Below are 13,951 nucleotides of genomic sequence, written 5' to 3'. Positions count from 1 at the left end.
ATCAATGGATACTTGGGCTGTTTCCATATGTTGGGTATTAAAAATAATGCTGCTATAAACATCTAGCGGCATGTATCTCTTTGAATTAGTGTTCTTGTATTCTTTGGGTATGTATCCAGTAGTGTGATTATGGATCATATGGTAGTTCTATTTTTAACTTTTTGAGGACCCTCCATACTGTTTTCCACAGTGACTGCACCGGTTTTCTCTTATTATTTCTTACAATTGCATGTGAATCTACAATTATCTCAAAATAAGATATAGTCTTAAAAGTAGAAAAATAGGGGCGTCTGGGTGGCTCAGTCAGTTGAGAATCCGACTTTGGCTCAGGTCATAATCTCGAGGTTCACGGGTTTGAGCCCCACCTGGGGCTCTGTGCTGACAGCTCAGAGCCTGGAGCCTGCTTCCGATTCTGTGTCTCCCTCTCTCTCTGCCCCTCCCCCACTCTCGCTTTGTCTTTCTCAAAGACAAAATTTCAAAAAGAATTAAAGTTTAAAAAATAGAAAAATAATACCATAAAAGTCTACGTGAAGATTATCTAGTCTAATCCTTCCCTTTATAGTTGTGAAAACTGAAGTCATAAAGGATGAGATTGTGACATGGATAGTTTTCTGCTAAGTGAAATAAGTCAGACTGAGAAAGACAAATACCATGTGATTTTGCTCATATGTGGAATCTAAAAACACAAAACAAATGAACAAACAAAAAGGAGCATCAGACCTATAAATACAGAGAGCAAACCGGTGGTTGCCAGAGTGGGGGGGGATGGGCAAAATGGGTGAAGGGGAGAGGGAGGTGAGGGCTTCCAGTTATGGAATGAATAAGTCACGGGACTAAAAGGCACGGCATAAGGAATGTAATCAATGGTATTGTAATAGCGTTGTATGGAGACAGATGGTAGCTACCCTTGTGATGAGCACAGTGTAACATACGGACTTACCCCATCACTATGTTGTACGCCTGAAACTAACGTACCATTGTGTGTCAACTACACTTGTTTTTAAAAAATATTTTTAAGGAAATAAGTCACTAATAAATAATAAACTTATTTATGAATTTATACATGTTTGAATTTATATTTGTTATATTTATACTTGTATGAATTTATATTTGTTTATAATTTAAACAAATCCACAAAATATAGGTACTTTTTATTGGTACCCTTATTAATAGCAAAGACATAACCTATATTTTATAGCAATGACAATCACCTTTCAAACTTTTTTTAATGTTCATTTAATTTTGAGAGAGAGAGACAGAGACAGAGCAGGAGTGGGGGAGGGGCCGAGAGAGAGGGAGATACAGAATCTGGAGCAGGGTCCAGGCTCTGAGCTGTCAGCACAGAGCCCGATGCAGGGCTTGAACCCATAAACTGTGAGATCATGACCTGAGCCGAGGTCAGAAGCTTAACCGAGTCAGTCCCCCAGGCGCCCCAATGACAATCACCTTTTAGAGGATATTTTTAGATTAGACTAAGAAGTGAAGTAGACTATGTACAAAACAACCATGCTAATACATTTACGACGGCCCGTTCCTAACCTGCAACATTTAAAAGAATTGCTTTTTCAGTACATTTAGTACAAATAGAGTTCACCGCACTAAAAATCTTATGCTTTTAATGACTAGGTTAAACTTAAAGGTTGACACTTTTTGCAAAAACCCCACCAAATAAATATGTTCGCAATTCACAGCTAGGAGGACACCACGTGGTACTCTATTACCCTCAACAGATGCGGCTCTTTCAATGAGAGAAAAAAAAAATCTCTACTCGCATTTTCAGTGATATCTCAGTAACAGCTGCCGAAGCTGTTCCTTGTAGAATTGTGCCATGGGAACTGCAGCTTCTACAACTACAGTCATTACAGAATTTACCCTTGTACCTGTTTCCTTAACTTGCCTGAAACAGATGCCTCCAGAGCATTTAAGGCTCGTTTGTGGAGGAACGAGTGGGAGCCAAAACCCGCACAGAAGGCCTACTTCCTGGAGAGGTTCTTGGAGCATTAACCCCAATCAGTGGAATTTTGTGTCCCAAATTAGTCTACGAAAAAGCCAAGCGCACTTTAAGCCGGGGGCGCAGAGGGGGGCATGGGGAACGGCAGTATTAGAGCTAAGCGTCCCTTCTGTCGGATGTGAAAAAAAAAAAAACAAAACCACAGCAAGAATGAACAGAACAGAAAACAGTGTGTAAATGCTATCCTTCCAAAGCAGTTTTCAAACTTTTCTATATCCTGCTATCGCTCTTGGACTACATTTAAAATGCTTAGGCCATTATCCTATTTTTCATTTCTGTTGTATTTTAAAGATGATAACGTGGGAGCGCCTGGGTGGCTCAGTCAGCCGAGCATCCGACTTCGGCTCAGGTCATGATCTCACGGTTCGTGAGTTCGAGCCCCGCGTCGGGCTCTGTGCTGACAGCTCGGAGCCTGGAGCCTGCTTCGGAGCTCTGTGTCTCCTTCTCTCTGCCCCTCCCGCCTTCTCTCAAAAATAAAATAAAACATTAAAAAAGAGTTTAAAGATGATAAAGTGGCACATACTTTACTTACCTAAAAGAGGGAGTAAAACTGGGTAGTTGTACGGCATCACAAAGAGGTTTACACAAGTTAAAGTCGTACTGGCTTTTAAATAACCAAATGGATAACCAAGTTCATTGTATTTTCCACTGCTGGTAACAAATACCTAAAAACATGAAGTAATATATAGTTATGACAATAAGGATTTTATGTGAAACCAAACTCCCAGCAACATCTAAGGCACAGCTAACTTATGTAATTTAAAAATGGCAATAGTGCTTCTAGCCTATGGTTATGCCCAAATATGTCATACTAAATCACATCGCAATTCCTGTATACATTATATTAAGAAATGAGGGGCACCTGGGTGGCTCAGTCGGTTGAGCATTCGACTCTTGGTTTCAGTTCAGGTCCTGATCCCAGGGTTGTGGGATTGAGCCCCATGTTGGGCTCCGCACTGAGCATGGAGCTTGCTTGGGATTCTTTCTCTCTCTCTCTCTCTCTCTCTCCCCCTCCCTCCCTCTTCCCCTCTTCCTCGCTTGGGCACTCTCTCTCTCTCTCAAATAAATAAAATGAAAAAAAAAAGTTTTTAAGAAAAAGAAATGACACCGTACTGTGCAATAACCGCTCGGAGACCACAACGTCCAAATATTTACTTGGTTAGCACAATGGCAAACAAGGCTGAAATAGTGCTAAGTGATAACCAGCCATTAAAACAAACTGACTTCTCAAAAGAACAAGTGGTGACTGGAGTGGAGGCTTTAGAAAAATGGAATATGGCCCCATGCCTAAAGCATGCGATTACAAAAGCAAAGCCCGTTTAAAATAGTATGCTAACACTCCTCACGTGTACGATTATCAGTCTTGCTCTACTTCCTTTTGGTACCCCCATTCCCCTACCCATTTATTCATTTTTCATCCAATAATTTTTTTAATGTTTATTTACTTTTGAGAGAGAGAGAGAGAGAGAGCGTGAGAGGGCAGGGCAGAGAGAGAGGGAGACACAGAATCCGAAGCAGGCTCCAGGCTCCGAGCTGTCAGTGCAGAGCCCGATGCGGGGCTTGAACTCATGAACCGTGAGATTATGACCTGAGCTGACATCGGATGCTCAACCGACTGAGCCACCCGGGTGCCTCTCATCCAATAAACATTTATCAAGTAGCCTATTATAAGCCAGGCACTGGTGCTAATTCTTTTGAGGCAGCAAGGAGATGCTTTGGTTCAGTCTGGAAGGCATTTTTGTCTTATAAATTATGCTGGTAGAGCAAACATTCACTAAAGATCAAAACATTAATCTTTATTCCGTGTGACTCCATCTTCTCCTTTATTGATATTCCTGATTTGCTATATATTATATTGTCAGTTCCCATACACTCGCTGTGCTGTGCTGAAGTCCTCTGGCTACCGTGCCTTCTCAGTGTTCCGTGTTTGCTCTTTGGCCCAAATCAGGGCACCAACATATACTCTTAGGGACCTAGACTTTTGTCTTTTCCAAAGTCCTTCAGCAGGATCATTTAAGACAAAAGTCAAACCCTGGTGGTAAAGAGAATCCATCTACCTTGCTAATTGCTGGTACCAGCAATATCATCTACCAGTTGAGTAAATTCTTGCTATGTTTAGTCATAGCTAAGAATAAATCTTTCCTATGCCATTTATGACCCCACATACAATGAGTTGAGCTGTAAAACAGGACTCATCTAGACTTTGTGTCATAATCTGAACCTTAATAGAAACAAATATCTGTAATAACACATGGTAGGTTTTGCCCTATTTCCTAAGTGTGTATAACAGAAGAGGAAAAATCATCATAAAGGATCAAAAGCATTACACACACTGTCAAGGGTCAGACCTATGATTCCCATGAAGGGAGAAACACTGTTTTGTTTCTCTCTCTCTCTCTCTCTCTCTCTCTCTCTCTCTCTCTCTCTCCCTTTTTCCCCTCCTTCCTTTCTTTCCTCCCTTCCTTCCTTCTCATAAGCCCTTCGAGTTCTTCCAAATTCCTTATCACTTGCAGATTCAAAGAACTTGGGGGTTCAAAGGGATCATTAGAGACTGTCTAGAGAAAGTAAGTATCTGGCCCAAGACCACATAAACTGGTGGCAGAGTTAAGGGTTGGAATCCAGTCTCCATTAGGAATTAGCCAAATTTCCTGGCTCCTGGTTCATCTTATTCTTGTTCATCCCCACTAATTCATTGCATTAAAACTACTCTAAATCAAAGTAACGTAAGGTACAGGAGATAGGCATGTGACATAGTTAAGGGGTGGTGCAGGAAGCCAGGGCAGGATTTAAGTTTCTTTGGATAAGATTTACAAGAAATGTGCCATTTGGAAAAGAGGGCTTATGTTAGGGGAAAGCTATAATTTGTATTTGCTTTTATTGCGAAATTTTTGTCAACCCATGAAGTCAAACCTCCTATCTTGATTTTAACATTCTACTATCCATAGCTCTACATTTCTAGCACATTTCCAGTGCACTTAACCGAAATATAAACATACATTCAGAAAAGTGCATGAATCATAAGCATACAGCTCAATGGGGGCTCCTGGGTGGCTCAGTCGGTTGAGCGTCCGACTTCAGCTCAGGTCACGATCTCGCGGTTCGTGAGTTCGAGCCCCGCGTCAGGCTCTGTGCTGGCAGCTCGGAGCCCAGAGCCTGCTTCGGATTCTGTGTCTCCCTCTCTCTCTGCCCCTTCCCTACTCATGCTCTGTCTCTCTCTGTCTCTCAAAAATAAAAAGAAAACATTAAAAAAAAGTATACAGCTCAATGAATGCTCACGAGGTGACTGAACATGTGTACTTGGCACCCAGACCAAGAAATAGAACGATGACCAGAAACCCCCTCATGTCCTTTGCTGGTCACAACTCTGCACCCACAAGAAAAACCACTATTCTGGCTTCTGACAGAGTAAGCCAACTGTACCTTTTTTTGAATGTAGACAAAATAGAATCATAGGACATGGGATCTTTTATGTCTGGCTTCTTTTGCTCACTATTATATTTATGAGATTGTTGTTTCTTGCACTCTTACATGCTTGCTTTAAGCTTGCTCCTTTTTTTCTAACCAGTTTTAGCAGCTTTGGAGAATTTAAGTGGCTTAAAGACAGCTAGTAGCAATAATCGCACATTTTCGGATGAAACAGACGGCAGTCTAAAAATGTTTCCTGTGTAAATAGAACCTAACAATCACTGATTTGCTATATGGTGCTGTAGTCTAGAAATAGAACAAACATACTTCCAGCGTGGGGCCTCCTTATTATATCCAAATAAAAAGGCTGTGACTGCCGTGTCTGGATTTTTACAAACTAATATCCAAAGGTGAATCTATTAACGAATCAGCAAGCCCTTCTGGCTGGAGTGTAACACCTGGAAGAGCCAGCCTATGTGCATCTGCCTCGTCCAAGTAAAATCCACATTACACACGCCATTGTGCTTGGTACAGGAAGAGAAGTTTGGTTACATTACACTAATCCAAAAAGTAGTTTCAGGGCTTAAGGTTTGTGTGTGTGTCTGTGCCAAAAATATTTTGTACACATGAAACTAATATTACCCTGTATGTTAACTAACTGGAATTTAAAGAAAAGCTTAAAAAAATAGATCTTGTGGGGCGCCCTAGTGGCTCAGTTGGTTAAATGTCCGGCTTCGGCTCAGGTCAGGAGCTCGCAGTTCATGGGTTCGAGCACCGCTCGGGCTGTGTGCTGACGGCTCAGAGCCTGGAGCCCGCTTTGGGTTCTGTGTCTTCCTCTCTCTCTGCCCCTCCCCCACTCACGCTGTCTCTCTCAAAAATGAATAAACGTTAAATTTTTTTTTTTTAAATAGATCTTGTACTTCCAATCTGTCAAGTTCACGCTAAGGTTCAGCTGCAGAAGCCACAGCTAAATAGAAGGACATCCTTTAGGTTAGGGATGCTTAACCTGGGGTCCCTGAATAGGCTTCAAGGGGTCCGCCAAATCCTCAAATACACAGGTGTCATCAGATTCCACTCCCTTAAATGGCAATGTCAGGAGGCTAATGATTCCTATCACACTGAAATGATTTGCTTGGCCCTGTTGCTTATTTGATAGGATTTGTCAGAAAAGTTATTAACAGATTCAGTCTAATTATTCCTAGATTAACCTTTGCAACTTCTCAAAACAATTCCCCGATCCCAGAGTGATTACAGACATTGGGCCAACAGGTAAGGGGTAGTACCTGCCAGCAGGTATGGGGAGACTTTCGTTCCAGGATGTACTGAGTTAAGGGTGAAGGTTCAAGTTCATATTTGTCAAAAGGAAGTTTGTCTATTACCATTGGCTCACAATCTACACAGGAGAACCTCACAACAGGATGAGATGTTCGTGGAGGCTAAAAGACAAGAGGGGAAAATACGGTCCGTTAGCAAGTGAGCTTATATTTCTGACAAATCTGCAACCCCTTTCGTGTTTTTGTTAAACCATCGCTGAGATAAAACCAGCGCTTTGAAAAAGAGGGCATCACCAACGGCTTCCATCCGGGAAGGGCCCACAGATTCTTTATTTCTTCCATGTACTTGGCATTGGGAGGAGGAAAGGTAAATTCAAACACTTGTAACTGCCATTTCAGCGAAGTGAAAACTACAACTGCTTTGAATACGGTTAGGAAGTCACCGATGATCCATAGGATGAACCCTGATTTTCAGATCCACTGTCGCAACCTCCAAGCATGACCCGCCCTTCATTCCTTTATACCCAAAAGGTTACGGATGGGCCAGACGTGGCTAGCAAAGAAGAAATCCATGAAGATTTCTGATGAGTTGATGACAGACCTAGAGCCACTAACAAGCAAATGAAAAACTGTAAAGGCATGGGAAGGGCAAGGCAGGTGCCCCCAAATGAGCCAGTCACAACACCCAGGACTAGTGGAAAATTTTTTTTTCAACTGAAATTTTTATAGCACTCCTCACACGCACACGCTTGCCTTGAACAGCTAGGGCTGGGTATGCTTTGGACTGGGCTGCAAAGGCCTCTGTACCTGGGGGAGCAGAGCAGATTGGTGGGGCAGCCGTTCCGTTAACAGGTTTAGCTTGTGGGGATAGAGAGCGCCCGGGAGAGACGTGGCGGCAGCAAGAGAAATCCCAAGAGATGAGAAGACAGGACCGAGTCCCGGGGACAAGGGTGAGATGTGGCGGCACCTGTTCTCGCCGAGAGCTCTCTAAGCCGAGCATGAATGTGACAAACCATCTCTGTTTCCCCTTTAAAGGGGAAAAACATGCTCCTCTGCCTTTATGGTTTACACACCTACAAGATGTGTTGGGAGTCGAAACAAACAGCCATCAGATGTGCTTTCAGAGCTGGAGGGATGGTAGGTAACACGGGTGATATGGGAGTGAGCTGGAATTTCTTTCATTCCAGTTTTTTCCTGATTTTCATTTCAATTAGACTCGAGAAATATTTCTGGCTTTTTACATTTAAACCGATTTAAAAAAAAAAAAAAAAAGAAAGGCCGTAAAGACCCAAGTGAAGCCCCGTCACTGGCGACAATGAAGTAAATTCGTGACCGAAACATTCACTCTCTCGGGTTTGGAGCTGAGGGAGGGCAACCGGGCACCGGGATCTGACCAGTGTGTCACCTTGGAGCCCTGAGGGAAGGTGGAGGAGATGTACCCTCACTCCCAGCCGGGGTGGAAGTGGCCCTTCAGTCCTATAGTCTCATGGCCTCTCCTGAAAACAGGAGCCTAAAAGGAGTAAGCCAGGAGAAAATGCAGCTCACGTCAGAAATTTCTAAAACGTACGCAGAACAGAGACGGGCTGAAGCAGTAAGGGGCTAAACGGAAGGCCTTTTTACAGAGGCTGCGGGGAGGAAGAAGGGGGAGTGGGTTTCGTGCGCTTTCCCGTGTTAGCAGATACCTGTCTCCCACAAAAGTCCACTTCATCTGGGACTAAAAAGGAGCAACTACACTATCAAACCCTCCTCTCCTGAATGCAGTGAAGAAAAAGGAAAGTCCTCCTTGAGAGATAATTTTTAAAAGATCGCTTGGTTACGGCGCTTGGGTGGCTCAGTTGCTGAAGCGTCTGACTCTAGATTTTGGCTCAGGTCATGATCTCAGGATGATGAGATCGAGCTCACCATGTGCCAGCCATGGAGCCTGCTTGAGATTCTCTCTCTCTCTCTCTCTCTCTCTCTCTCTCTCTCTCTGCCTCCTCTCGAAATATCATTGGGAGGTACATTGCCAAGGAACACAAGTCCATTGACTACAAAAAGATGAAAAGGAGGTCCACAAAGTTCCACTAGGTGTCTAGTGACTCCCTAGAAAGATGTAGAAGAGCTTCTGTTTTGAATATGTTTCTAGAACCTACACAAGGTGCAAGCTAAATTGTAATTCCCTGAGGGTGTACATGAAAATCAATGCTAGCACTCTTCAGACATTGCGTCTGCCATGTAAATCAAGTCAGCCACTCTGAAATAAGAGCCAAGCCACCGATCGCAACACCATCAAAAATAGCCATGCCCTAACATCCAAAGTGGGCAGCTCAAGTGGCAAAAGCCACTGAAAGGAAGAATGCCAGAATAGCACGAAGTCCTCTCTTGCTTTTTGGTACAAGCTTAGGCTCCCAGCAAGAGATAGAAAGCACGGCTTAAAATCCTCAAAGTAATTTACAAGGGTCACCGTAATCAGGAAACGGAAAACCCAAATGATGTTTACCATTTTGTTTTATGCTACTTACTAGTGAAGGTAAATTCTGATCTGGCCAAAAAGATTCTGGAATTGGCCAATGTCCAACAGGAACACCAGTTTTAGAGTTAGGCCGTACATAAATCAGCTTATGGCAACTATGCCAGGGTTGAGCAGCAAACGAGTTGCTTGGCCTGGATGAATCCGTAAGTCCATCTACAAGTTAAACAAAGACAGACACTAAGGCATACGGTTCTTTTTCCAGCTGCTGATCTTGTACAAAATTTTCAGCTAAAAGCAAAGTACAAAACAAACCAAAACACCCCGATCCTTAACTATGCCCCAAATGCGTAGTTACATCGAAAACCATTATAAAATTAATTTTCAATTTGCTGAGATTTGGACACATAAATTAAACACAGCACACCAACTAGAGTTATTCTTCCAAATCAGGCAAATGAAATCGCTCATCCCCTGGTATAGTTTTTACGTCTGTGGAATCTGACAAAATAGGTCATAAATTCCATTTGCCTTTTCTTTCTAGTCCCCATTAAGTGGCAAAAATATGCTTGACTAAACCCACCCAATGACTACAAAAGCAAAATGAAAACGATCCAGATTCACTCCAAGATAGAAGGAATGTAGGGGCGCCTGGGTGGCTCAGTCGGTTAAGCGTCCAACTTCGGCTCAGGGCATGATCTCACGGTTCAGGGGTTCGAGCCCTGCGTCGGGCTCTGTGCTGACAGCTCAGAGCCCAGAGCCTGCTTCGGATTCTGTGTCTCCCTTTCTCTCTGTTCCTCCCCTACTTGCACTCTCTCTCTTTCTCTCTCTCAAAAATAAACAAAGATTAAAAAAATTTTAACATGGAAAAAATTAAAAAAAAAAAGAACCGTAGACAAAGGAGAAATGGAGCTAGAAAGAAAACTCTGAGCTATTTACATGACACCAAATCCAATAGGCTTCCAGTATGACCATCCCCAGTTCACATTAAGGTAACTGAACACAAAAGTATGGATGAAGCAGTGAATCGTTAGCAATACATAACATGTCCTTCCTTTACAATTACGTTAATGAATTTAAAACAGACTGTGAGGCCTCAGTCTTCTGTGGTGGGTGTTCTTAAACTGGAGTCCAAGAAACTCTAGAATTAAATACAAAATTGTGTTTGTGTGGCCTATGTCCGTTCTTCTAGGGAGAGAGGTCTCTATTTTTCCAACAGCTTCTCAAAGGGTTCAAGGCACTAAACATCAGAAAGGTCAGGAGCCACAGGATCCATGGCTTCCGACAGAGACGTATGTCTTTCTGAGCAGCTATGACTGATTGTGGCCACACAATTAAAACTCATGGATCAGGAGAGCCTCGCTGAGTCAGTCGATAGAACATGCGACTCTACGTCTCAGGATTGTGAGTTCAAGCCCCACACTGGGCATGGAGCCTACTTAAAAAAAAAATGTATGGATCAGGTCAGACAGGCACGGTGGTAATGATGTGTGCGAGAGCACAGGATCGAGGTGAAGCGCACAGTGCTCCAGGGCTTGCGGTGCAGGGATGATTTGCAGGAGAAGACCCTTCCCCTGTACAAAAGGACCTCTGCTATCATCCACTGCCATAATCTGTCTGTTTTGAGATGTGGAACGTTCTGTGAGATGTCATTTGAAGAGAAAAGGTTCTGCAGTTAAACAGTGGCCAGGAAAATACTGGTGTAGGATCTTATAGGATATCAGCAGTTTCCGGATAAAGGTTCACGATCTCTTGCTGACATACGGTACCGAACACAGATTTCATAAAGATAGCGTGGCCCATTTGGCACTCACAAGACCAAAACCAGATTACTAGTTAAGTGGCACTCCTCCATGATTCTCCAGGTACTTCGTTCATAGAGAGGTGAATAATGCAGGGTATCCCAAGACTGGGACCAGGGAAGATGAAATGGGTAAGAAAAAGGAAGAATTTTCTTAAGAAGGTTTGCCACTGGATTAAAGTTGTTAGCATCAGACCAACTGACACGTGAACGCATGACCATTGTTTGGATGGATGTTTGCAACCACATGAACGTGTGTGTGGATAGTACAGGCTGTGTCTATTATCAGTTTACTGTCTTCCCAACCTCGGATCATTCTCTGGGGTGCAAAAAAAAAAACACAAAAAAGTCACGTACTGTACCTTCTCCAACAGGAAGTGGATCTGGTCCCGTTTTTTCAAAGTTAATAACTACACCACTCTGAATTTTCTGAACTAGAGATTCTAAACACTGATTCAACATTCTTTGTGTTCTAACACAGTAGGAGCGACCTATACCAGAAGGAAAAGCAAATAGTGTCAGTTTGAGCAAATAAAATACTACTTAACAATGTAAGCATCTGAAATCGTAGAGTATATCTTGAACCAATCATAACTATGTTGGCTGCAAACATCACACTCAGGATGAGCTTAAGCAGGAGAGCTGAAAGATTCTGAAGGAAAACAAGACAAGACAGGATACGGCATTTAAGCAAAACCATACTCTGCTGCTCTGAATTCTTCCTCTAGAAATATGAAATATTGCCAATACCTCCTGTGACTTCACACATCTGTGTGATGGCAGACTCATCAGTTGGTACACTCCCTAGATGCTCTGGTTCCGTAGAAGCCAATCCAGGCAAACGCAACACCAGGGCAAATAACCTTTGATCCCAACGAAAAGGTTCTTTGGTTAGTTCACTTCCAGGCAGAGGAGAATTCAAAGGAAGATGAAGCTGATAAGGCAAAAGTTGAAAAGTTTCATCATAACAACCCATACAAAACTGAAGAGAGAGTCAAAAGGGTCATTTTTCTTTCATGTACTCGGTAATCTTTCAAGGATTGTGAAGACGGAAGGTCTGATCAAACTTATTCTTAACTGGAAACGTATGCCTCCCACAGAAATAGCTGCATGTTCTCCGCCATTTAAACGAAATTTACAAAAAAACATGAAATCTCACCTCTTCCTGAACACCAGCAGTACTTGTTAACTTGTTTCCATCTGTGATGGTAATTAAAATAGATGGTTCTAAAAAAAATGGATTTCTCCCCTAAAATACATTTAAAAAGTATTAGAGCCATGTAAAGTAATAAAATGGTATTTAAACTTTTACATCTGCCTGGCCAGTGATCTCTCAAGTGTGTGATAAAATTTGCCTGGATAAACAAGAAGGAAAAGATTAGGGATTGAAACGGGTGGGAAATCCAAGTAACAATCCCTGCAGAGGTAACATTCAGAATGGACTGAGGGATTCTTATCAGTCGGGAACTCCCCCAACTCGCATATCCAAAAACTCCTCTCCCTCTGCGGTCTAAGTAATCATAAAAGAAAGAGACTGGCAAATTCCTGGCACAGGTAGGGGGACATTAGTGACTCATGCTCTGCAATCTGGACTCTACTCTGGTTACTGTGAGCAGAGTTTCTAGGGCAGGAAAGGACACCACTATTTCTTCATCCATTTATCCATCAATGGACACTTCTAGAACTTTTTCAATTGAATTGGGAGAGGCAAGAGGGAGCTAAGGACACTGAAATTTTCTCTTCAAATACCTTGTTCCAACACTTGTCAGCAATTTATTCACCCCATTCTCAGACACCTGATGACCTGAGGGGGAGGCAATTGGCACTACACATTTTATGATCAAGCCACATACAAGACCCCCCAAAAGGGGGACATTTTTTTAAAGTATGTGTTTAAAAGATATGGACTTCCTTTGGGCAGTTGTGAAAAGTAGCAGAAAACTTGGTAACCACGCCCAGTTTTAAATTCTTACCCCAAGTCACCAAAATAAATTAGCTGTACTCACTCAAAAGTTTTTTTACCTGTCCATAATTGTCTATTCCAGATATTAATCTATTGAGATTTAACAAATCAAATGAGGATCTTAGAGCCTGACCAAGAGTAGTCAGTCCAGAAGCCTGAAGATTTTTTAGTTCACTCATGAATGTTGCGTGATTTTCCTTCCAACCAGCCTGAAAACCAAACATTTACAAAGAAATTCCCGATTACACAATGAACAATATATAAAGTGCAAACAACCACTAAACAGCAAGTATCCAACCTCTAACAGATTCACTAGTCCCTCGATCTAATTCTAGTCTAGATCTTGGCTGATCGGAAAGATCTGTCGGCGTTAACGACCAAGAGCAAAGAGGCAAACGGTGCATTCGTCCATTATGGCTGGAAGGCTCTGGCTCAAGAAGTCCAATCTTCTATTCAGGTCCAATCAAACCTACCCAAACACCTCAGTATTTACCTTAGTTTGACACTGATGATGAGCATGAAGAAAGGAGGAGGGGAGGGGCTATTTTTAAGTGCGCTGTCCTTGATAGAGACAATTCGCTACTGAGGGGCTGAACTGCATGAACTTTTCTAACCAAGATTCTTCCCCCCAAACAATATGTTCACTTTAAATAAGAGTCAAGGGGGAATTCTAGGAATAGAGCCACCACTATTCGGAGACAACCTTTCTGGCATCTTCAAACATTCAGAAAGCCCCACGTCTAGAAAAAGGGGAGAAAGAAAAGAAATTTAAAAAGTTTTGGCAAAGAAGCAGCCCCCAGGCACTCCCAGCAGAGCAGCAGCAAAGAACCAAAGACCCCAGGCCAGCAGCCAACATGCTGTGGTCGAATGGTTTGGAGACCAGGAGGAAAAGATCACGTTGACTGGGGGCCAGTAATGGCTATAAAAACAAAGCAGCACCAAACGCAAAGAAGAGAAGTCAAAAGAAGAACTGGCAGTTGACAGCAGGTCACAGAGGAGAAGGCCAGCAAAGGAGAGAGCAAACAGCACAGCCTGGCAACTGGGCGGG

At 42.7% G+C, this 13,951-nt stretch overlaps 1 protein-coding gene across 12 annotated transcripts in view; it reads right to left on the bottom strand.

Annotated features, from left to right (window-relative positions):
- Positions 1-13,951, bottom strand: part of INTS6L (integrator complex subunit 6 like) — a 56,446-nt gene that overhangs the window by 20,148 nt on the left and 22,347 nt on the right. For 10 of the 12 annotated variants that reach the window (XM_045050439.1, XM_045050443.1, XM_045050442.1 and 7 more), the window contains 7 exons: positions 12,963-13,112; positions 12,100-12,189; positions 11,691-11,874; positions 11,303-11,431; positions 9,192-9,355; positions 6,700-6,852; positions 2,544-2,676 (listed from right to left, as the gene is read on the bottom strand). In XM_045050439.1, coding sequence (XP_044906374.1) covers positions 2,544-2,676; positions 6,700-6,852; positions 9,192-9,355; positions 11,303-11,431; positions 11,691-11,874; positions 12,100-12,189; positions 12,963-13,112 — 1,003 coding nt within the window. Of the gene's footprint in view, positions 1-2,543; positions 2,677-6,699; positions 6,853-9,191; positions 9,356-11,302; positions 11,432-11,690; positions 11,875-12,099; positions 12,190-12,962; positions 13,113-13,951 lie in introns of those variants that run through there. The other 2 variants (XM_045050446.1, XM_045050447.1) reach the window with 2 other exon arrangements.

This window comes from Felis catus, chromosome X (assembly GCF_018350175.1).
Source record: "Felis catus isolate Fca126 chromosome X, F.catus_Fca126_mat1.0, whole genome shotgun sequence".
Lineage (NCBI taxonomy): Eukaryota > Metazoa > Chordata > Mammalia > Carnivora > Felidae > Felis > Felis catus.
This window is presented reverse-complemented; position numbering and strand designations above follow the sequence as displayed.